Below are 22,263 nucleotides of genomic sequence, written 5' to 3' on the forward strand. Positions count from 1 at the left end.
AATTCCTTGCCGGTCCCACCAATCACATGCTTCACATCAAGACAGACACTTCGCGGGGGGCAGTGCACATGCAAGGTGTCCAAGAGGCACTGAAAATGATCCCCAAGGACTCCAAATGCGGAAGAACTTGGCTGTCCGGCCCAAGCAATGCGCATGCACGGATGTACAGGTCTGCGCAGAAGTAAACGGAGCACGGGAGCGGTGGCCGAACTGCATCGTTGCGCCGCGTATGGGCGCCGACGGGAACCATGGAGCGCCGGTCAAAGAGTGTGTTCGCCCTGCCACCGCCGCCTTATCTGATATACAGTTAAACCTCGATATAACGAAGTCGTACTTGGGGCCGCAAATTTCGTTAAATCGAGAATTTCGTAAAATCGAGGTTTAGATTTTACAGTTCATTTAACCAGTTATTGGGGTTTTAACACTTTGGCCCTCGCCAGGCAACAACTGCTATGTAGTTACCTCTCCAATTAAAGCGAAATTTGTACTAAAACTGGCCGCGAAAATTGTGTGAATTAAGAGTTTCAACACTTGGGCAATGGAATTCGGATAGCCGACGGTAGTTCATGTGTCATCGTAAAACCGGTGCTTTTTCCGCAACGCCTCATTAAATATGATAGCAGACTAGGTTTCCACTTTTTCTTTTTTCATTTCGGTCACTACTAAATGCCGCTGTTAGTCAATTGAACCCGCGTCCATGTCCCGTGAACTTCACCCCGCCGAGGTGCTCGTTCGAAGTTACGCCTCTTTTCGTCCATTCAGTGGTAGGCTTAGGCGCGGCGGGCCAATAGCGGAAGGCTGCTATGAAACTTTCGAAAGACTTTTTTCATGTACAAGGGCTCCGCAGTATGGGCGCGTGATTCAACCACAACACTCGAGATAAAACCATGATTGCGAGTTGAGCGGAGTACACGCGGACCGCTTCACTGTGTGGAGCAGCGCTTACGTGATCCGGAAAGCGGAAAGCTTACATTAAAAATCTTCCGGCCAAATTCGATTAAGCAATTACTTTTATGCCCACTGAGCCCTTACGAAACTGATTTCTCCGCACCGCAGCTGTCTAATGAACGCTGGTGAAACGAAGATGACCACGTTCAAAGAGAGCAATTTATTGCCACCAGCACTCGATGTTCAAGCCGTAGTGAAGAAGTCCGTAAGCAGTGCTTGGCGTTTCTTGACCAGGGCGGGCTTTACGTGACGCTCGTATGCTGACAGCGCTAACAAGGTCTTAAACATTCGTGTGCACCTGCGTGCCTCCGCAGAACATCGATGGCATCCATCACACTTCGGTGGCTGTCAGTTTCACCGAGCTTCCTCAGGCTCTTGTTCGGAACACTTTTCTTTCTCTTGGAGTGCTCATGCTGCTTACAAGACTCCCCTAACGATGCACGAACAAAATATTAATTTGGTTATCAGCGAGCACAACCTAGCGCAGCAGCACCGTGAGCAATGACGCGTAGAAAAAAAAAAGCTTGAAGTAGGCTTCGGTAGCCTAAGCATAGAGGGCGCTGGCGTAGGCAACGATGGAGACGTCAAAATAGTGGGTGCACTATTAAACCGTCTATGACCGCTAGCGGTTTGTGCAGCTTCGTTCTTCGCTTTTAGTTGTTGTTAACCGTAGATTTCACCGCTTTTCTTTCATTTTAGCCTTCAAGAGTCAATTTGAGTACTGAATTTTTTCAATGTAGGGCCTGAGAGGCAAAATAAAACGTGCCTCGACCGGAATTTCGTTCTTCCTTTCTTGCCGTGACTTCGTTAAATCGAAAGCGCCGCACAAAATTACTTCGTAAAATCGAGACAAAAATACATGCATTTAGCAAAATTTTGTTAGAAAACTTGAAAAAATTCGTTATATCGCGAATTTCGTTAAATCGAGGTTCGTTATATCGAGGTTCAACTGTATGTTTAATCGCCGCTCTGCTGGCGTGTCATGCTCGGCGAGACGGTCTCCAAAGGCAGCGCTGGGCTATAGAGGGGCGCTGGTTGCATTGCAGCTCGCAGGCACCAGCGGCGACCGAATCTGCTGGTCATGAGCTGGACGAAGCTGCGTGCGCCCTGAAACGTGCCTTGTTGTGCGCTGTAAAGGGCGGCACAAAATTGTAGGCCGCTCTGGTTTGGCATAGCATGTCATTGCGATGTAATCAGTTGTTAGCCGGCAACCAAATTGCCCTGGTCAGTATAAAAAGCACACTCACAAGCATTTTCGTTGTTCAGGAAAAAAAATCTCGCTGCCGGGATTTATTTTTTACTTTTGGGTTTGTCCCAAGTTATCGCTGCCGGTCACTCTCCAGGTCTGTTCTTAAGACAGGGAAATAAAAAAAATTCCATGTGGTAGAAATTCTGTGTTATAGAACACCGTAAAGAATAGGTACAATCATTGCCCGCTATTACAGCGGGCCTCATAGGGCACATATTTTGTTTTTGCATTTAAAGCGGCGTTATTATTTTTAACGAGCACCTTGTATTAGTTAAGAATGTGTTGCAGATTTAAACTCCACATTGAATGATAAGATGGCTTCACTGCATTACCCTAGTGTCTTGCAGAAAAGCGCCGTGAAGGCCCCAAAAAGACCGGTGATTAGTATAGTCGTCATGACCGATTACTACCATACTCGTCATCGGTTAATTTGGTTCAAAATCTTATGACGGCTATCCTCGTCAACGGGGAAGAAAGGGTTAATGCCACAATAGCATGTGCACCCTGTGAGGCCGGCTGTAAAAGCAGGCAACGATTGTACCTATTCTTTACGGAGTTTTGTAACACGGAATTTCTACCACATGGAATTTTTTTATTTCCCTGCCGTCAGGACAGACCTGGACTGACGGGAAGCAATAACGTGGGCCAAGCTCAATATTTAAAAAAAAAAAAATGTTGGAAGCGCGATATTTTTCCCCAACAGCGAAAATATCCAGGAATGTGCTTTATATATCGTCCTGGGCAATTTTGTTGCCGGCTTAAAATTAATTATATCGCAATGACATGCTATGCCAAACCACAGCGGCCTACAATTTTATGCTGCCCTTTAGAGCGCGCAACAAGGAACGTTTTTGGGCGCGCGCAGCTTCGTCCAGCTCATAAGCAGCGGATGCGTTCGCCGCTGATGCCTGCGAGCGGCAATGCAAGCAGCGCCGCTCTATAGCCCCGCGCTGCTTTTGAATACAGTCTCGCCGAGCATGACACGTCAGCAAAGCGGCGATTAAACATATCAGATAGGGCAGCGGGGGCACTGCGAACACACTCTTTGACCAGCGCTCCATGGTTCCCGTCGGCGCCCATACGCGGTGCAGCGATGCAGTTCGGCCACCGCTCCCGTGCTCCGTTTACTTCTGCGCGGACCTGTACATGCTTTTTCTTTCGCAAGCAGGCCAAGGACGTAACGCCTTGCCCTGGCTTTGGCTTCTGCAGCCACAGCCACGCATGTCCCGATCCTTCAGCTGCGCTCCAGCTTACGGAACAATTCTTGCCACACGAACCTGCCGAGGATTTGCTCTATAAGGAGCCCCATTTCCTCATACAGTATGCGCAGCAGTGGTTCCTGACTTCGCAATCCCGAACCCAACTGTAGCCACACTATCATCTGCTTTCTCGCATGGGGAACTACATTTTCTCAATAGTTGCCAATTGAGCGACGAGGGACCACGACATCTGCCGTGGCCTGTTTGGATACTTCAGCGCAGGTCCTTCGGCCGCTCACCGCCGTCGAACCTCCACAGCCGGTCAGCGTAGGCTTAGCATCGCGACAGACAGCTGACTGCCGCTTTTGCAATCAGCCCTGATAACAGCACCTAGCACACTAACACCTACTTTCTCGCCTGTGGAACTTCTTTTTCGCTATCACATATTGATGTGGAAGAGTGGCCACAAGCTGTGGCTACCGTGGTCTGCGCTGCTTCGTGGGCCATGTGGGCAGGCCGTTTCCGATGGCAGAGGGCCCATCACGATTTCCGGCTTTACCCGTGTCTTGTGAGCAACGCGTCGAATCGACAAATTTACCTCGGCGATGGTCGTAGTTGATCGGGCAGATCGGGGAACGAGCCGCAGGTTTCGCTTCAGCCGCGGTTGCGCAAGGAACGCAAGCCAGCTGGGGACCAGCTTAGCGATGTAGCGGGACTATGTCGGCCAAGTAGCGTGCGCGCTAAACGCAAACTAAGCAAACTAGAAGCCACGGACGGCGCCCCAAGCCGCCTGGGGAACGTGGTCCATTGGGGCAGGACGGTGCAAGTAAACAAGTTTGGCGCTCAATGGCGCAAATGGCCCAGCTGTTCCACCCCTGACTTCTTGCAATGTGAAGGCTGACCTCTGAGGTTACTCCAAGGTAAGGCTCGCAAAGTAATATACATAGTAGCTGACTTAAGGAAATAAATTTCTGCTTTGCGGGCGATTTCCCTGTTGTTTATGTTTCATTCTTGCGGCAACGAAATTCCCGCAAAAGTGAAATTCTTCGCCTTCCCTGGCGGATTTGTTATTGGGGGGTTCGACTGTGCTACTCTGCAAGCCTCGCCTTGCAGCCACTGTGACAGATCAGCTCTTGCACTACAAGCACTGATTCATTGCTCGCCTAAAAACGACCAAATTGTGTTGAACTCATCCAAAACATCCCGCAGGTTCCCCATCCCTGCACGTTAGTCCTTAGTCCTCAGCACTGAGCGTGCTCGAGCATGCAAGCGAAATACAGCCTCTTCTGTTGGCAAACTATGGACCAACGCTGTTCACAAAACCAGCTGCTCGGTCGATGTCCGGAAACGCCGCTGTTGTGTTGCTCAGTGCGCAAGTGAAGGGCAGCAGACTTGCTCTTAAAAATGGCACAGAGCGAGCTGCATGTGGTTCCAAGCTCCCTCTACTTGGGCCACTGGCTTGGGCGATAGAAAAAGCGAAAGCTGGGCTCAGCCTCGGTTTTACGTGGCTGACCTGTGGTCCAGCTGCAGCCGTCACCCCACGCTTCTGGTCCCGCTTCCGGCATTGTCGGAGCCTGCCGACGAAGGCCTCCAGCTCCTGCGCAACGCTCAGAATTCATGGCCGAGCTCGCACGTCACGTGGTCCGGCATGAATTGGCTGTGGAGAGCGCATGCACCCAGCCGAGCCTTTTTTCCACAGCGGAGGACGCGCAAGTGGCCCTTTTGACCAGAGACACTGGGCCCGCTGTCGGCGCCGCACACAAGGCCCCGCTTTCAGTCATTCTCCCAGCGTAGCAGCGGCAGCCGACCAAGCCCGAAGCCTCCAGGGACCGACCAGACCTGAGCCGTGGTCGGCAATACAGCCACATCACCGGCTAGCCAAGACTCAACCAGACTAAGCCAAGCTTTTGCCTCGCACACTTAAGGTTCTTTGCCAGCGGTGTGGCACAATTGTGTTGGTGAGGTGGGCATCGACACTCGATCTCTTCGGTGGCTGCTTGGGTGCCAGTTCGAATAAGATTCACAAAATCAGTCTTTGTAATCAATATGTTCGCAAGAAATGTCCCAGTCAAGTGGTGACAGGGTCTTGCCATGAAACGTACAAGGGTGGCAAGTGATCGCCACCCCAGGTTGTAAAGTAGCTCTCGATGGGACCAGGTGTTGCCCAAGTGAGGTCCTGAGCTTTAAGAAGGCCAATTCTTGTCCTTGGCTGCACGGGAGGGTACAACCTCTGGGCCTCCGGTGCCACCCGACTTCCTCCACTTCCCGAGTCATTACCGCCAGCCGTACAGACTCTACGGTACAACAAAGAAAGAAAGAAAGGAAAAACGCCTCCAGGCTATTGATCCTCTCTGCCCCCAGCCCAAGTTTCCATAGACACATATTCTGCCACTGCTAGCCTAACGCCACACGCATTGCGTAGACGGGACGCCCATCTCTGCCGCCTAGTTGACGTCCCTTCTGCGCCTCTCCCACACGCCAATCTCCAGCACCTCCTTTGGCACCGTCCGAAATTCACACGCAACTGAACCTTCAGCCCTCCTCCAAATGCCTCCTCGTCACACACTGACCCTCGTACCCTCCTCAGTGACTTCAAATTTGAACTACTCTCTAGAAAGCGGTCTAACACAAGCAGTTTAGAAGAGCCATGGGCCTCACCTCACACGGCCTCTCCCGCCTTCTCAAGGAGCCAACCAGCCTCGGTTTGAACTCTCCATTTTCAAGATGCCCACGGTGTAAGAATGGCGGCGCGGCCAGATCTTGTTCGCCGCTCCGTGCACTTCTCCGGAACCCGCCAGAGCGCGCCGCCACGAGGGCCTGTCTGCTCGCTGAGCTACGGTGGCCGTAATGCCAGTGCTGTGGGATCGTTCGGTGGAGCGGCGTGTACGTGAAGTTGTTTAACTGCAGATAGGCACAGCCAGTCGACACCAAATGATTTTGGGCTACTTTCATTTTGACTCGCTCAAACTGCAGCAGTGTGCGCAACAGCAGCGAGAACACGGACGTGCGTCCCTTCCGAGCTCGTTGTGGAAACGCTTTCATTGCAAATAATTTTTTTCGCTCCTCCGCACGACTCCCGAGTTACCGTATTTACACGATTGTAAGTCGACTCGAATGTAGGTCGACCCCCAAAAGTTGCATCTCTCAAAAAAAAAAAAAAAAAAAAAAAAGCGAGCACGGCCGAGAAAATCTTATCCCAAAGAAAAGCTCTTCCGTCAACCCACACGGCGGCTCTTCCATCAGTGATCGATGCTCCCACGAGAGCCGTACGCTCGCGGTATGCGCGGTAGGTGTTAAAAAAGAAAAGCTTTTGTATAAGCACCCGGAATAACCATGCGCTGTGGGTTGAGCGGGAGGAGCACATTCGCTGCAAGGTGACAACCATCGAAGCATAAAGGAGGCTATGATCGAAGCAACCGGCAGCGGCCACTGCCACTGCCGCGCGATACCAAAACAAACATGGCGGCTATGGGAAGCGGCCGCGCGCGATTTACTTTTGAGTGACTAACCTCCCACCATCGCGTACGGAAGTGTACTGAACAATGTGATATGACTTGGGCTACGTTAGCGTTGAATTAAGGGATTCACTAATACTCATGTTGTTTATTACAGATGAATAAAACGCTTCTCTTTTGCACGCGATTCCTGCGCGTCAGCGTTGCGCTGGCGAATTTTTCATGCCCGCGTTGACGATACCACGCGCGCCGCAGCTTCGAAGTTCTACGTCGGTACGACGCGTGACGAGCGCGGCAGTGGGAAAAGCCTGACGTCTTGCCCCAATGGGGAGGCGCGCTCGCCATAGCGGCAGTTTGAAAGCGCTCGGGACAGCTTTAGGCTTACCACGGTGGCGCATATTTGATTGGCGCTTTCCCTAGCAGCGCAGATGATGCATGCTTTATAGTGTCGTTTTCGACCACATTATCAGCTCCTTGTCCTGCACAAACGCCTTCGTTTGTGCCTTCAGTGATGCGGTTAGAAGCGGTCGCTGTAGCTACGCGCACCTCTTCGCGGCTGGTGACGCCGCCATGTTGCCGCCGCCGATCACGCAGCGTGCAGGTGGCGAGCAGAAAACGCCCCATGCGGTGCACACTTGAGACCATTGCCATGCGAACGAGGGTGCAACGCTGTCCCCACCTCGTAGCACCCCCGATTTCTCGTTCCTCCTGCCGTCACTAGTGGTAGACGGTTCGATTTCGATTCTAAGTCGACCCCCCAACATTGGATTGTCAAATTTGAAAAAAAGGGTCGACCTACAATCGTGTAAATACGGTACTTTACCGGCTTTTAGAATGTCCTGATGCGCATGCTCGCACAATTTGGGCTGAAGAGCCTACGGGTAGCATAAAAGGTTGCTTGAACAGTGTAAATCGCCGAAGCGGTGCAATGGTAATGCCCGCCGTGTAGAGAATATGTGGTTCTTTAAAGTGTCCAAAGACGCCAGTGATGTTTCTGTATTTCGCCTGTATCAGAAATGCCACCTCCGCAGCAAGGAGCACAACCCGCGCTGTTTTGATGTGTAGCGGGACGCCTTCGCCGCTGTCTGCGCGAGGGCCCGCTCCGAAGCGAAACCAAGACTGCATACGCGATGCTTCAATGGCCAAGGCAGTGCAGTGCTACCTGCTCGATGCAGAAATGGTCAGTGAAAACTTCCCCGGCATTTCTCCGTCAAGCTTGTCTTTCACGCCGTGACACCGACGGTGCTGCGCGGTTGTCTGTCTCAGGGAAACTCGGGCAGGCACGCACAGATATAAAATACTACCACGACTCGAGACTGGCATTGGCGGATGTCAACTTGGAATACAGTCAAAACCCGCGATAACGAAATCCCGCTGGTACGAAATTCCCGCGGCAACGAAATATTTTTGCATCCCCAGCGAACGTCCATAGACGCCCATGTATTTTATATCTCGCGGCAACAAAACGTTTTCGGAAACTGATCCCGCGTTAACGAAATTCGGTGCAAGTTTGGTCGGCATTTTACCGACCCGTTGGAGGGTAACTGTATCCAAAAAGTGCTCAAGTGCATTTTTTTTGGACTCAAAGTGCATAAACTTCAGCCACAGCACGTTTGCATGGCCGCCGCCATATTTGTTTACAAAAGACCGCGCAGCCGGCGGCCGTGGAGGCAGCCTCGCAGCTGCACCACCAGGGGGCGACACATGGTGACTCAAGTCGCGGCTTTGGCTTGGGCTACGCTAGCCCACTACCGCTGAACTGAGCGCGTGCGTTTGTTGTTTGTGTGTGGCGATTGGCATGTTTGCTCTCAGTAAGATGCCTTCGCCAGCTCAAAAGTGGAGGTTTTTGTCGCTACGAGATAAGGCAGCCATCATCGCCCAAGTCAGTGGCCCAAGGGAGGATAGCGCCGACGAGTTTGGAAACGCCCTGCGCGTGTTTCGCAACGCCTGCAACTAGCTCAACCATTTTGAAAAGCAAGGATCCCACCAGTTTTCAATGGCGCACGTGCGCAAAACAAAACAGTTACAGCTGTGACCTTTCTGGACGTCTAGAAAGCGGTGCTCACTAAGTTTTGTAAACAGTATTGGCGCAACGAGGTGCCACTCTGTCTGGCAAAGTTCGTAAACAGAAGCTGGACTCCACTTGCATGATCGGACGTACTCGGTGCCGAGGGCCACGGCGGAAAACGTGCAGAGAAGGTGAACCCACGGAATGTTTTGGATGCGTTTGACACGATCTCGTTCTTGGGCGCGCACGACGACTAGCAATGAACCACTTGTACAGTGATAGCTGAACTGTGACGTTTTCTGCAAGGTAAGGCTCACGAAGTAATATAACCGACTTTAGGAAATAAATTTTTGGTTTGTGGCCAATTTTCCGGTCGTTTATGTTTCATTCTCGCGGCAACGAAATTCCCGCAAAAGCGAATTTTCTTGCTTTCCCCGGCGGTTTCGTTATTGCGGGTTTCGACTGTAATTGCAGTCAGCGTGGCAAAGCGACTTGGTGGACCACAAAATTCCCCATCGAACTTAATTCCCCATCGGGCAAATTATGCAGCTTTACCAAGATATGTTAAACCGAAATGTACAGCGGCGGATAAAAACTGGGCCCCAAGATGGCTGCCGAAACTCAAACGCTCCGCTGCCTTGGCATACAGCATGCGTTACACTACGAAAAACAGCACGAACAACAGGACGAGGAAAGGCCCGTCAGCAAACCCTTCTGGAATACGACATGTGGTGTGCCTGTGTAAATGCTTCTTTCAAAACACATGGAAGATACCACCATCGGTGGCCTCAAGTATTTCTAATAAATTTCAAACTTGGGCTATTCGGTTTCTGTGCACATTTTGACAAAAAACGTGCGCGCAGACAAGGACGAAGAAAGGAAAACACAAGAGGTCGTGTTTGTGTACCCCTTTCTTTGTCCTTATCTATGCGTGGTTTTTTTGTCAAATATTGCAGAAGCCTCAATTATTTCGTCCGGGGACCTTGTGACCGCCAGACTTTTGATACTGTGAGATTTTACTCATCAGGGAGCTCAACCGAAGAAAACAAGTGCAACACTGACTGTGGCATCAGCGAAAGATGCAAATGGTGCCTGCGTTCTTTGCGATGTTAATAATCCCATTTGGTCCTAATTTTGAGCCTTCCATTGTGGTGTCCATTATTTCCCACAGGGGCGTATCTATTCGGGGGTTACACGCCACAGGTAAAGAATAAGAAGAACTAGATCCTGCGGCAAAACAATATTTGTTTTTCTGCTCTAGTAACGCCCCAGGGTTGTTTGTTTCGTCGACTGTAATATCTGGACAAAAATACGGGTACGTACAGGAATTCAAAGAACCGTATTTCTGAACAAACCAACATCTTGTAATCTTTGTTTTTACATTTTAACCATTTGGTGCGTCAATGGCGTTGCTTTGTCTACGCAACTGACTGCCCATGTATACATTCAGCATAAGAATAAAAAAATGTATCTTTGTTCCAGCGAAGTCAAAACAGCCATTATGTGTAACACACATTTTTAACTACAGGTCGCCTTTCTGGCTGGAGAAAGCACAATGCATTACCAGTTGCCTTTCGCAGGGACTTGCCATCGAAAAAGCACATGGTCCGCGACATCCACACACTTGCACAACAGCGCAGTGATCGGTGGCGAACACAATGTGGAAGCTGTCTACTCCTGGCGATTAACTCTGGCAGCAGAAAAGCAGCTTGAACGTGACGAAAAGTCAAGCACGCCGCGCATCCACCGCACCCGCTTCCCCCCCTGCAATGAGGGCACGGGGGAGGGCCGCCAAGGGTGCGCTGCTGCAGCTGCGCTCAGTCGGGCTTTCCACTGATCGTGACAATCCTGTGTCGCCCCCTGCTACTGGTGTCGCATGCTCGGCAGTGTCTTTTTCGCCAACAAAGGTGGTCATGCAAGCGTGCTGCGGCAGAAGCGTACACCGTTTGAGTGTGCAAAAAATGCGCTGGAGCAGACATGCCGACCGGACCGGCAGCGTGGCCGTCATCCGTTACTCTCAAACATTTGGTTGCCGAGAGATATATGAAGTCCTATGGACGTACGCCTGGGATTGGGACGTTTGCCGCGGGAATTGGGCAGTCACGGGACTTTGCTATTGCGGGGAGAGTGTTACAGAACAAGGGGGGTATTTCCGCTACAACAATCCTGGACTGTTCACGAGTTCCAGGAAGGTGCGGGGCCACGCAAGGCCGCTTGTTCCCCGGGGTGCGGTGCTGCCAGCCCCACTTTGCAACCCTGCGCTCACGGGTCCCTGTCTCAGTGGAGGCACTAATTGTGCACTACGAATGTGTGTGCAAGAACAAAAAAATCACGCGCGTGTTCTGGCAAGGGCATTTTATGCGCAAAATAAAAGCTTTATCTCGGTGTCAAAGTGTACAGTTCAACAGCTCCACTGTTCTTATGTCCTGTGCACAAAACACCATTTGTGCACAAAACACCAGCGAGGCTTTCTGATCTACAGGGTGTCCACCAGGGTTGCTTGGGTGGGACCACATTACCCGGTAGTGAAGAGAGACGCACGAGAGGCAAGCACCTTCCACGTGCCCTTGGACACGCCACTGCGGGTGAGCCGCTACCAGTGCATTCTTGGGGACTGTCATAGGTCACAGGATATACTTCACACACCTCTTTAGGCCAGCATTTCTTGTTTTCAACAAGACATACTCTCAGGTATCCCACTTCCCTGACTGCAGCTGTCTGTTGGCATTTTCGAACTTCAAAATACTTTGGAATTAAATCGGAAGCCGAATCGATAATAAGCACACCTAGACTGAATATATTCACACGGCTCAAGCATTCATAAGTGCCTCCTCAGTGGGACCGCTATTTGCTTGCGACCAGTGCGGACTCTTCATTCCCCACTGGTGCTGTGCTGTCAGCAGTGCTGTCGGCAGTGCTGTGCAGCAAGGAGTGTGGTCGTACCAGGCCACAGCACGCACACTGGCAAGGGGGGTCACAATACGTGAAACAGCCTCTCTGCATTTGAATCGGACTATACCACCAGTGAAGTATTCTTGATGAATTGCTTTCTTGTGTTGCAGTGTTAATTTTTTTGTTTCTTTCATAATTATTTGGATCCTTTTTTTTGAAACCCATTTTGTAGCAATACTTTACCAATTTTGCATTTCTTGAATAATTTTTGCAACATGTTCACCGGAATGTAGTGTTTTTATACCTAATGTGAGAATTTGCATTAACACTGAATCCCTTCAAAATTCATCCAAGTGGAGCAATGGTGCCGTCTTTTAGAAATGCCTACGACAATCGCTGCACTATGACCACCACGTGCCGGGAACACATCACCAGCTCAACACCAGAATCGAGAACACCCAAATCTAGCCCAAATAAAGTCAAAGTGCGACCTTTGGCGCGACCCTGATTTCTGCTGTTTGGTGCCCTTGGTTGAACAGACTGCCAAGCCAATGAGCTCGAACACAAAGCCGGCAAGCTGCTTCTGTGGATGGAGGCACGGCTCCCGAGCCCAGCGCAAGGTCCTCAGGCGGGCACACGAACAGCGGGATGCAGCATCGGCCTTCACAACGCCAGGTGGCTCCAGAACTAGCGCACTGCTCATCGACTGCACAGACGGGAAAGGGAAAGCGGACGGCCCCACGCTGCCACCTTTACGATCCTCCTCCGAGGTGAGGCCGTCCCGAGCGCCACGCTTCTCGACTGGCTGAAGAGGCTGCAGACAGCCAGGCGTGGAGGAGGAGGGAAGTCTAGCCACTCCTGGAGGGATGATCCCGAGCCCTTCGAGGACGGCACGCAGGCAGGAAAGCGAGAGGGACTCGGCCGCCAGTGACGAGAAACACCCAGCTGAGCTGTTAGAAACTGCCAAACGGCGCTTGGACGGTCAGCGCCGACGAAAGCCGGACAAGAAGAGTAAGGGCGACACGAGCGCTGCGCCCTTACTCTTCGTCGTGAACGCACTTCAACTCGCCCAATTCGCTACCTTATAGCCAAACGGTGCACTCGGTGAAATGTTGTTCTGACTGTAAGCACTAAGGTGGCCTCAGGGCATGCATATATAGCTACGGCAACTTATTTTTACTCGGTGCAAATGCGCGAAAGCATATGTATAAAAAATATTCTGCTCATAGAAACAACAAAGGAAAAAACATTTTTTCAGAGATATCTTGGCTAAAAAGAGAGATGTCACGTACAGAACAGGCGTAGACATAAAACCAAAGATATTTGTACAAAAAAATTCACTCTTCAGTCCCTTTTTAGTACTCTTGCCCCGTTTTGCAAAATGCTGCGGTCGAACTGTCGAATGCATTAATGCGAGAAGGGGGAAGGCACTTTTTCGCCTTTAGCCCCGGTCTCCTCTCAGACATGTGCACTGGTGACAGCAACAAGCACCCCTTCCACAAGCCACAGCAGAAACAAGGCATCAAGCTAGTGGCGCCAAAAACAGGCACCACCAGCTGCGAAGGAGCGCGCCACCGCCTTGCGGCCTCACCTCGTTGCCCAGCTTGACGGCCATCTCCTCGGAGACCCGCGCAGCCACGCTCATGGCAGCCACTCGCCTCGGCTGGGTGCAGCCAATCTTCATCTTGTCCGCCGTGTAGCCCTGGCAACAGAGAGAGCGCTGCAGGGGCACTGGGACTGCTGCCGTCGCCAGGGCTCACCGAGCAAGCTGTGCGCACTGAACAAAAGGAGGAGGAAGCCACCAGAGTGCCGCTTCCAGTGCCGACGGCTGTCGCCTGCCGTTTCCCGACTGCCCTGCTTCTCAGGCATAAAGGCCAACATAGAAGCAACAACTCTTGCCCAAGTGTCGTTTCGTGACTAGCAAGCACCAAAGAAAAGCGTGAGCCCAGTCTTAGCTACCAGGAGGCACAGCTCCAGATCCACTGCTCAAGAATTGGGTGGCCTCTTAGCTTGGCCACCGTAATGGGGAAGTACAAAGGGCTCCCCCTCAAATGCCCCTCTTGGCACAACCTCCATCCCTACCAACAGAAAACCGAGGTATTGTTCTTGAATCACATATTGGCTCGTTGGTGAACTGAGAAAAATGCCCTATGTTAAGACCCGTAGCAAATACTCAAGCTACACTCTTCTTGTGATCCCGCTTTCACTTTCGCAAGGGCCAAACTCTTTATGGCCCCACCAATTCCGCCATCAAACTTGCAAACACTGGTCACAGATGCAGGCACAGGCAACCTCAGAGGCGTTCAGTACTGAACCTTCCCTGCAGCTCCCCGGTGGTGCCATCCGTAGGAGCAGCACCATGGCGCCATGATAATGCACCCGTCAGTATGCAGCCGCTTCCACGCCGGCCGAATAGCAGGCATCAGCGAGTTCAGTGTGCGCTGCTGGAACTGAGGGCGACCAGCAAGGCGCGCAAAGCGAAAGGAGCTGGCTGTCGTGCCAGGTGTCCCCATGTGTCCAAAGGCCTTTGGACACGTCCCTGAGCAAACCGTTCAGAGACAACGTTCGAAGGCTGCCCGCAGAGTGGATGGCCGAGGGTCAGCACGCTCTGAGCCGGCCCGCAAGATAAGGACACCATCGGTAGAGCTGCTGGGCAGCTGGAAATCAGAAGTGCGGCGAATGATCGCCGCAGATGTCGTCATCAAGAGCTTCAAGAAGACGGGCACGTCGAATGCCCCGGACGCGACTGAAAGGGACACTGAAGTGATTTGTAAACACTGCGGGATTACTAGCGCAAATTGTAGTCGGGAGTCCATAGGCCATGTTTCGACCACTCTGAGCGGGTTTACGCAAATTTATTTAGTAGGAAAACCCATTCGAAAATGCTGTCCTCCTCTCTGCACCCTCGCCCATTTTCTGTGGCGTTTTCGTGCGACGTCAGGAGGAGATGATCTGGCAATTGGCTGCGCTACTGCACGGCCTTCCAACAGAGTCAGTCGGCCCAGCATTTAGTCAGACGGCCGCCGATGCGTCGTCGCCATTCGGTCACTCAGTTGAAACTAAGGCACGACACGCTTGTGAACGAAAGAATGTGCCTTTCTTTACTTCGTTAGTTTGTACACTGCATCAAGCTCCAAGTCCAGGTCACTCCACACATGCGACGGTTCGCTGACTGGTACGCTTAGGAAAATCTAACGCTACTTGAAGGTGGGAGAAGTGGGCGGAGTCAATATAGGTACTAAGGAAATAAAATCAACTGAAAGTTTTACCGTAAAGCGTAAAACTAGGGAGCAGGAAGCACTTTTTTGCACTGGGCGAACAAGCACAGCAGTCAGCAGCACGACCACGCATCTGTGAACGCTTTTCCGTCTGAGAAATGCAATTGCTAGACATGAGATATTGTGGAAGTTTGGGGACGCTTACTGCACGAGCGCTATACCACAACTAGTCACCTAAGCTGCTTGAAATACTTAAACTAAACAAAAGTGTAAACTGGTTATACATTATATACCTCATATTTCAGAAATGCCGGCAGCGCTGGCCCGTGGCCGAGTGGTCTGGAGCGCTAAGCGTGTTATTTCAGAAGTTGCAAGTTTGAATCCCCGAGAATGTGTTCTTTTTTTTTTTTTTTTTTTTGTAAGTTGATTTTTTCGTTTTTGGCCGATGTTTTCTATACTGAGTGCACCATTTTTTGGGCCATAACGTTCACTGCTCCACGAATGAGTACGCAGAACGCGTGCAGACTGACACTGACTTGCTAGCGAGTTCTCGTTGGCGTGCTGTTGCCACAAGCACCTACTGCTTGCGGGCAGTAAGCACATGCCAGAATCAACAGACCCTTGGCCTGGTGCGAACACGCTTTTTACGATACAGGCATGAGGGAGGCAAGCTCCCAATATGGGGGAAAAGCGCATGGCATTTGAGCGTCTGCGGTTACGCGGAGGGCGTTCATCATCCACTGCGTAGGCCTCGGCTAGTGAATGCTACAGTTCCAAGCCATCCTGGCAGGCTTATCTTAGGCATTTTACAGCCGACAGCATGGCAGAAGCGCGGTACGACGACTACTGAGATATCGAGAATGCCCATCCAACGATGCCGTCGGATGTCAAGCATGTTGTTTTACAGAACCGAAACCGAAACTTGTTTGAATGCTAACCTTGGACATCGTCCAATCACAGTGCACCTCCTCCCGACGCCACAGCCTTTAGTTGGTGCGGCCGCCGCAGACTGCGCATGGTAGTGTTTCTTCTTTCGAGCTTTATAAAATAATTACCGACTCATGAACCGGATGAACGATGAAAAGTGTGCTCATTTGCGCCAGCCTACGCAGCGCAAGCGAGAACATTGATTGACCAATTCCCTTCAGCGTCCCGTGAAGGCCACTCGATGTGGGATGGAGACGAGGCAACGGCCGGCGATGGTGGAGGCACTGACCCGCAGCACCAGGACGGCTCCCACTCGGGTCCGCCCCTACCAAATGCGGGATGGTGAAGTTGGGCGGTGGCTGGCCACGAGTGCAGTCAAAACTCAATTCAACGAAGAGATCCCGATCCCCCCCTCAGGAGCTTACAGAGCCCAGTGCTTTGACTAACTGGAAATAACGAAACCAATATCACAACCTGTCTTGGTTTAACAACCTTTTCTCAAACAATGCAGTTCAAAATGCGTTAATTTTTGGTATATTTCGTAGAGAACACCTCAACATTGATTCACGGCGCGCCAAAAATAACATCGCGGATCACCTTTGTGCCGCTTTGACAAAACTGTGCAGTGCCAAACGGGAGTTGTATTTTTGAGCTAAATTCACCAGATGGTGCCAGCAGTAAAAAAAGTTTCGTTCCCATTCGGTCGGCCGCGGAGATCGAACAGGCCGAGCTCCCGAGGCCCCCAGAGAGTTCCGAGACGCGTCACTCACTCTCAACGAGGTCGTCACACACTACCAACTTGTGCGAAGAACACTGCCACTGGCCCACCCTGCTCTCACACACGCACAGTTTAGAATGCTCCCGACCGGTTCCTTCCCAACCAGGAGCCGGTTTAGCCTACTTCGGCCGGACACTGCCTCCCGACTGGAGCTGGGACCATATGCTATGGCGGTGCCCGGCATCACAAGAGGATGAGTGGGCCGTGATGGCGCTCCACAGCAAAGACTACCACACGCTGTCGAGAATAGGTCTACTCTGGATGGTCCTCAGGGCCGCCCTGTGGTTGGGCCCTGTGGTTGGGCCTTGTGGCAGGCGTGCGGTTCGTTCACCACCGCTGCCAGCCGGGAGGCACTGCTACTCGTGTGCGTGCAAGCGGCGAGCATGTCGGACATGGAGCCCACTCCCAGTGCAGGGCCACGTGATCTGCTGCGCACGTTTGCCAACTGACGAGGCACACTGCCAGCGGCCGTCGCTTACAAAGTGCACGCAAGAGCAGACTTCTCTGCTGGGCATAGTCCCCCGGGGGTTCGGGAAACAATTGTCCCCCCTTATGAGCCAAAATGTCATTTTGGGAGCGCTTGGCAAATGCATAGGCTTGCTGGCTGCCACTACAGGCAGAGGTCGGCAAACTCACTCAGACACATTTGGACTCAAGTTTGAGTGAGCGCGAGGCTAGTGTGGCATGGTGAGTTTGAGCTTGAGTGAGTTTGAGCCGAGTGATCCCGACTGAGTTTGAGTCCGATTGAGTTTGAGTACGCCTGAGACCTAGTGAATTCCGAGTCCATTTTGAGTTCTGAGTACATTTTGAGTTTGAGTCCATTTTGAGTTCTGAGTACATTTTGAGTTTGAGTCCATTTTGAGTTCTGAGTACATTTTGAGTTCTGAGTACATATTGAGTTTGGAGTACATTTTGAGTTTGAGTACATATGAGTAGCCTAGCAGGCAGCTATGGTTGGCTGTTAAGCTTCATGCGTCACTGTGGGCTCGGAATTCAGGTTACCTGCGGGTACGGCACCAATCGCGATCTGCATGATCGGTTGGGAGGGAGAGGGTGTCTGATTTTTTTTAGTTTCTTGTTGAATTTTCATGGCCATAAGCACTTGCTGTATACCTAATTTTTGTGGCTGGGCGCGTGAGTGATAATTGACTGGCGAGGTCATAAAAAAGGGTTGTCTTAACTTTTCCTCCTGACGGATCCACTAAGAGCGTGGGAAAGGGTGGTGGGAAAGCACACGGCGGCGCTGGCGTGCTGGTTGTTCGCCTGCTACTGTTTACGGCTTGATATACTAGGGGTCACAAAGGAAGAGGTGAGAGCCGGGGGAAAATGGGGGCGGGGGCTGTCCTTTCTGCTGTTTCAAATGAATTAGCTGAATTGACTGGGCAGCGCCCCTTAAGACAGAATAATGACCACATTAGATTGGGTGAAAAGTGAAACTGATGATGCTAAGGCGTGTAAGGTATCAAATGAAAGGTCCGGATTAACGGAATCAAGCGGGGTAAATAAAAAAATGCTTCCTGATTGTAGTCATCAGGCAGTCATAATGAGTCATAGATTGGCTTAAAATTCAAAATGACGCTGCCAGGGCATGTGGGGAATCATTCGGGACGAAAATCCGTTATGGATATATCATGACGTAGTCATGGTAAGTCATAGATTCGGTTAAAATTCAGGTTCATGACGCTACGGCGTATCAAATTAAAGGTCTCGATGAGGGTAATCACGTGCTTCCTGATTATTATCATGACATAGTCAAAATGGGTCATAAATTAGGTTAAAATTCACAATGATGCCACTGGGTGTCCGGGGCATCAAATTGAAGGTTCCGATAAGGGAAATCACGTGGGACAAAAATGTGGTAGGGCTATATCATGAGATAGTCATGGTTAGTCATTGATTGGTTTAACATTCAAATTGATTCCTCGAGGATGTGATGGGTATCAAATTAATGGTCTTGATGAGCGGAATCACGTGGGAGAAATACAAAAATGCTTCCTGGTTATAACCATGAGATTGTCATGGCGAGTCTTATATTGGGGTAAAATTCGAAGTGACCCCGCTAGGGCGTGTAGGGTATCAAATTTACGGTCTTGACGAGGGGAATCACGTGGTACAAATAAAAAAGGCTTCGTAGTTCAAATCATGAGACAGTCATTATGAGTCATAGATTGGGTTAAATTCAAGGTGAGGCCGCTGAAGCCTGTGGGGCGTCAAATTGAAGGTTCCAGTCAGGGGAATCACGTCGGACACTTAAATAATGCGTCCTGGTTACAGTCATGAGAGTCGTGGTTAGTTTTACTGGTATGAATTCCATATGACCCTGCTAGGATGTGTGGGGTATCAAATTAAAGGTCTCGTCGAGGGGGATCACGTGGGACAAATATAAAAATGCTTTCTGGTTATAATTATGAGGATATAGCAAAACGTATGTAGCAAAAGGTACACACTCACACTCACACGCTCACTCACACTCACTCACTCCCATTCACACTCTCACTCTCACACTCACTCCACTCACACTTACACTCAACTCACACTCTCACTCACACTCTCACTCACTCACACTCTCAATCTCACTCACTCAAACTCACTCTCACTCACACTATTACTCTCTCTCACTCACACTCTCACTTACACTCACACACTCACTCACTCACACTCTTACTCTCACTCTCTCTCACTCACACTTTCTCTCTCTCACTTTCACTCTCTCACCCACACTCTCTCTCTCTCACTTTCATACTCTCTCTCACTCTCACACACTCTCTCACTCTCACACTTTCTCACTCACTCTCTCTCAATGTCTCTCGCTCACTCTCTCTCTCTCTCACACACTCTTTCACTCACACACTCTCTCAAACACACGCACGCACACACACACACTCACACACGCGTGCATGCTGGAATTAAACAGCTGGGTACGGTGGTGGTCATTGCTTACAACGACAGCGTGGTGTTTTTCCGAGCTACGAGAGCTCATCCCACCTAGCCAATGCTAATAAAAACTAATACAAGTGCCTCAGCAAACAACGAGGCACTTTTTTGTTTGTACCACGTGATTTCCCTCCTCGAGACCCTCAATTTGATACCCCGCAATCTTTAGCGCCACACCTCTCTGCATTTTCACCCAATCTGAGACGATCTATGACTCCCGTGTTACACGGTTCGCCATTTTCGATATTTTTCTTATTTCTTTTTTAGATTTTCAACATTTAGTTTTATCAATTCTCTACATTTACGCTTTTATAATGATTACAGGTTGAACTTCCGTGATATCTGCATTTTTGTGTATATGCCGGACGTTACAAGATCATGGCGGGGATAGGGGGAGGGGTGTACTGGGCAAAGAATGCTACGCAATAAAACAGCAAAGGTATATCCATGAACGCCTCGCGCTTCAGAGATTCGCGGGGACAGTTCGCTTTGACACAAGGCGTTTTTTCAGGATGCAGAGCAAGAATGCACGGAACCGTAACCCTAAACAGCTTCGACATAAATGAAGGGTGCAGTATGCGCACGTCCCCTCACCCAATCTTGCTTGTTTCGACCTGGGAACCCAGCACACCATCGAGCCTGGACCGCCTCTGTCATGAACACGAACACGGAGCCTACATCAAGAGTTTGGTATCCAATATATACGTACAATTGCTTCCAACCAGCGCTACTCTTCATGGGAAGCAGGTATAGCTGTATTAAATCTGCAACGAAAATTGTTTCCGACCTCACAGGAGCTACGGTGTCATGTCGTGGCGAATGCAAGAGTTTGAGCTCACGAATTTGCACCCGTAATATTTTTACCACGCGTGAATTTGAAAACACTGACTGCTAATGAAATCAGAGTCCATCTGACCCCGAATAAATTCCTAGCATGAGAGAGTTGTGAGGCCATTTGAGTTCTGAATTCATTTTGAGTTCTCAGCCCATTTTGAGTCCTGAGTTCATTTTGAGTTTTGAGTAGATTTTGAGTTTTGAGTCCATTTTGAGTTTAAGTACATTTTGAGCTTTGAGTACATTTTGAGTTTTGTGTACATTTCGAGTTTTGAGTCCATTTTGAGTTTGAGTACACTTTGAGTTTGAGTACGTTTTGAGTTTTGAGTACATTTTGAGTTTTGAGTCCATATTGAGTTTGAGTACATTTTGAGTTTGAGTACATTTTGAGTTTTGATTACATTTTGAGTTTGAGTACATTTTGAGTTTTGTGTACATTTCGAGTTTTGAGTCCATTTTGAGTTTGAGTACACTTTGAGTTTGAGTACGTTTTGAGTTTTGAGTACATTTTGAGTTTTGAGTCCATATTGAGTTTGAGTACATTTTGAGTTTGAGTACATTTTGAGTTTTGATTACATTTTGAGTTTGAGTACATTTTGAGTTTTGTGTACATTTCGAGTTTTGAGTCCATTTTGAGTTTGAGTACACTTTGAGTTTGAGTACGTTTTGAGTTTTGAGTACATTTTGAGTTTTGAGTCCATATTGAGTTTGAGCACATTTTGAGTTTGAGTACATTTTGAGTTTTGATTACATTTTGAGTTTGAGTACATTTTGAGTTTTGTGTACATTTCGAGTTTTGAGTCCATTTTGAGTTTGAGTACACTTTGAGTTTGAGTACGTTTTGAGTTTTGAGTACATTTTGAGTTTTGAGTCCATATTGAGTTTGAGTACATTTTGAGTTTGAGTACATTTTGAGTTTTGATTACATTTTGAGTTTGAGTACATTTTGAGTTTTGTGTACATTTCGAGTTTTGAGTCCATTTTGAGTTTGAGTACACTTTGAGTTTGAGTACGTTTTGAGTTTTGAGTACATTTTGAGTTTGAGTACATTTTGAGTTTTGTGTACATTTCGAGTTTTGAGTCCATTTTGAGTTTGAGTACACTTTGAGTTTGAGTACGTTTTGAGTTTTGAGTACATTTTGAGTTTTGAGTCCATATTGAGTTTGAGTACATTTTGAGTTTGAGTACATTTTGAGTTTTGATTACATTTTGAGTTTGAGTACATTTTGAGTTTTGTGTACATTTCGAGTTTCGAGTCCATTTTGAGTTTGAGTACACTTTGAGTTTGAGTACGTTTTGAGTTTTGAGTACATTTTGAGTTTTGAGTCCATATTGAGTTTGAGTACATTTTGAGTTTGAGTACATTTTGAGTTTTGATTACATTTTGAGTTTGAGTACATTTTGAGTTTTGTGTACATTTCGAGTTTTGAGTCCATTTTGAGTTTGAGTACACTTTGAGTTTGAGTACGTTTTGAGTTTTGAGTACATTTTGAGTTTTGAGTCCATATTGAGTTTGAGTACATTTTGAGTTTGAGTACATTTTGAGTTTTGATTACATTTTGAGTTTGAGTACATTTTGAGTTTTGTGTACATTTCGAGTTTTGAGTCCATTTTGAGTTTGAGTACACTTTGAGTTTGAGTACGTTTTGAGTTTTGAGTACATTTTGAGTTTTGAGTCCATATTGAGTTTGAGTACATTTTGAGTTTGAGTACATTTTGAGTTTTGATTACATTTTGAGTTTGAGTACATTTTGAGTTTTGAGTCCGAGTGAGCTCTGAGTTTTGCGCTCAATGTGAGTTTGAGTTTGAGTGAGCGCAGAT

General features: G+C 49.2%; 1 protein-coding gene across 3 annotated transcripts in view; it reads right to left on the reverse strand.

The window, feature by feature from the left end:
* Positions 1-22,263, reverse strand: part of L(2)37cb (DEAH-box helicase 16 lethal (2) 37Cb) — a 148,466-nt gene that overhangs the window by 82,597 nt on the left and 43,606 nt on the right. For all 3 annotated transcript variants that reach the window (XM_077705757.1, XM_077705767.1, XM_077705747.1), the window contains exon 11: positions 13,343-13,453. In XM_077705757.1, coding sequence (XP_077561883.1) covers positions 13,343-13,453 — 111 coding nt within the window. The remainder of the gene's footprint in view (positions 1-13,342; positions 13,454-22,263) is intronic.

Source organism: Haemaphysalis longicornis, unplaced genomic scaffold (assembly GCF_048455015.1).
Source record: "Haemaphysalis longicornis isolate Haplotype H1 unplaced genomic scaffold, Haemaphysalis longicornis Haplotype H1 scaffold_1, whole genome shotgun sequence".
Classification (NCBI taxonomy): Eukaryota; Metazoa; Arthropoda; class Arachnida; order Ixodida; family Ixodidae; genus Haemaphysalis; species Haemaphysalis longicornis.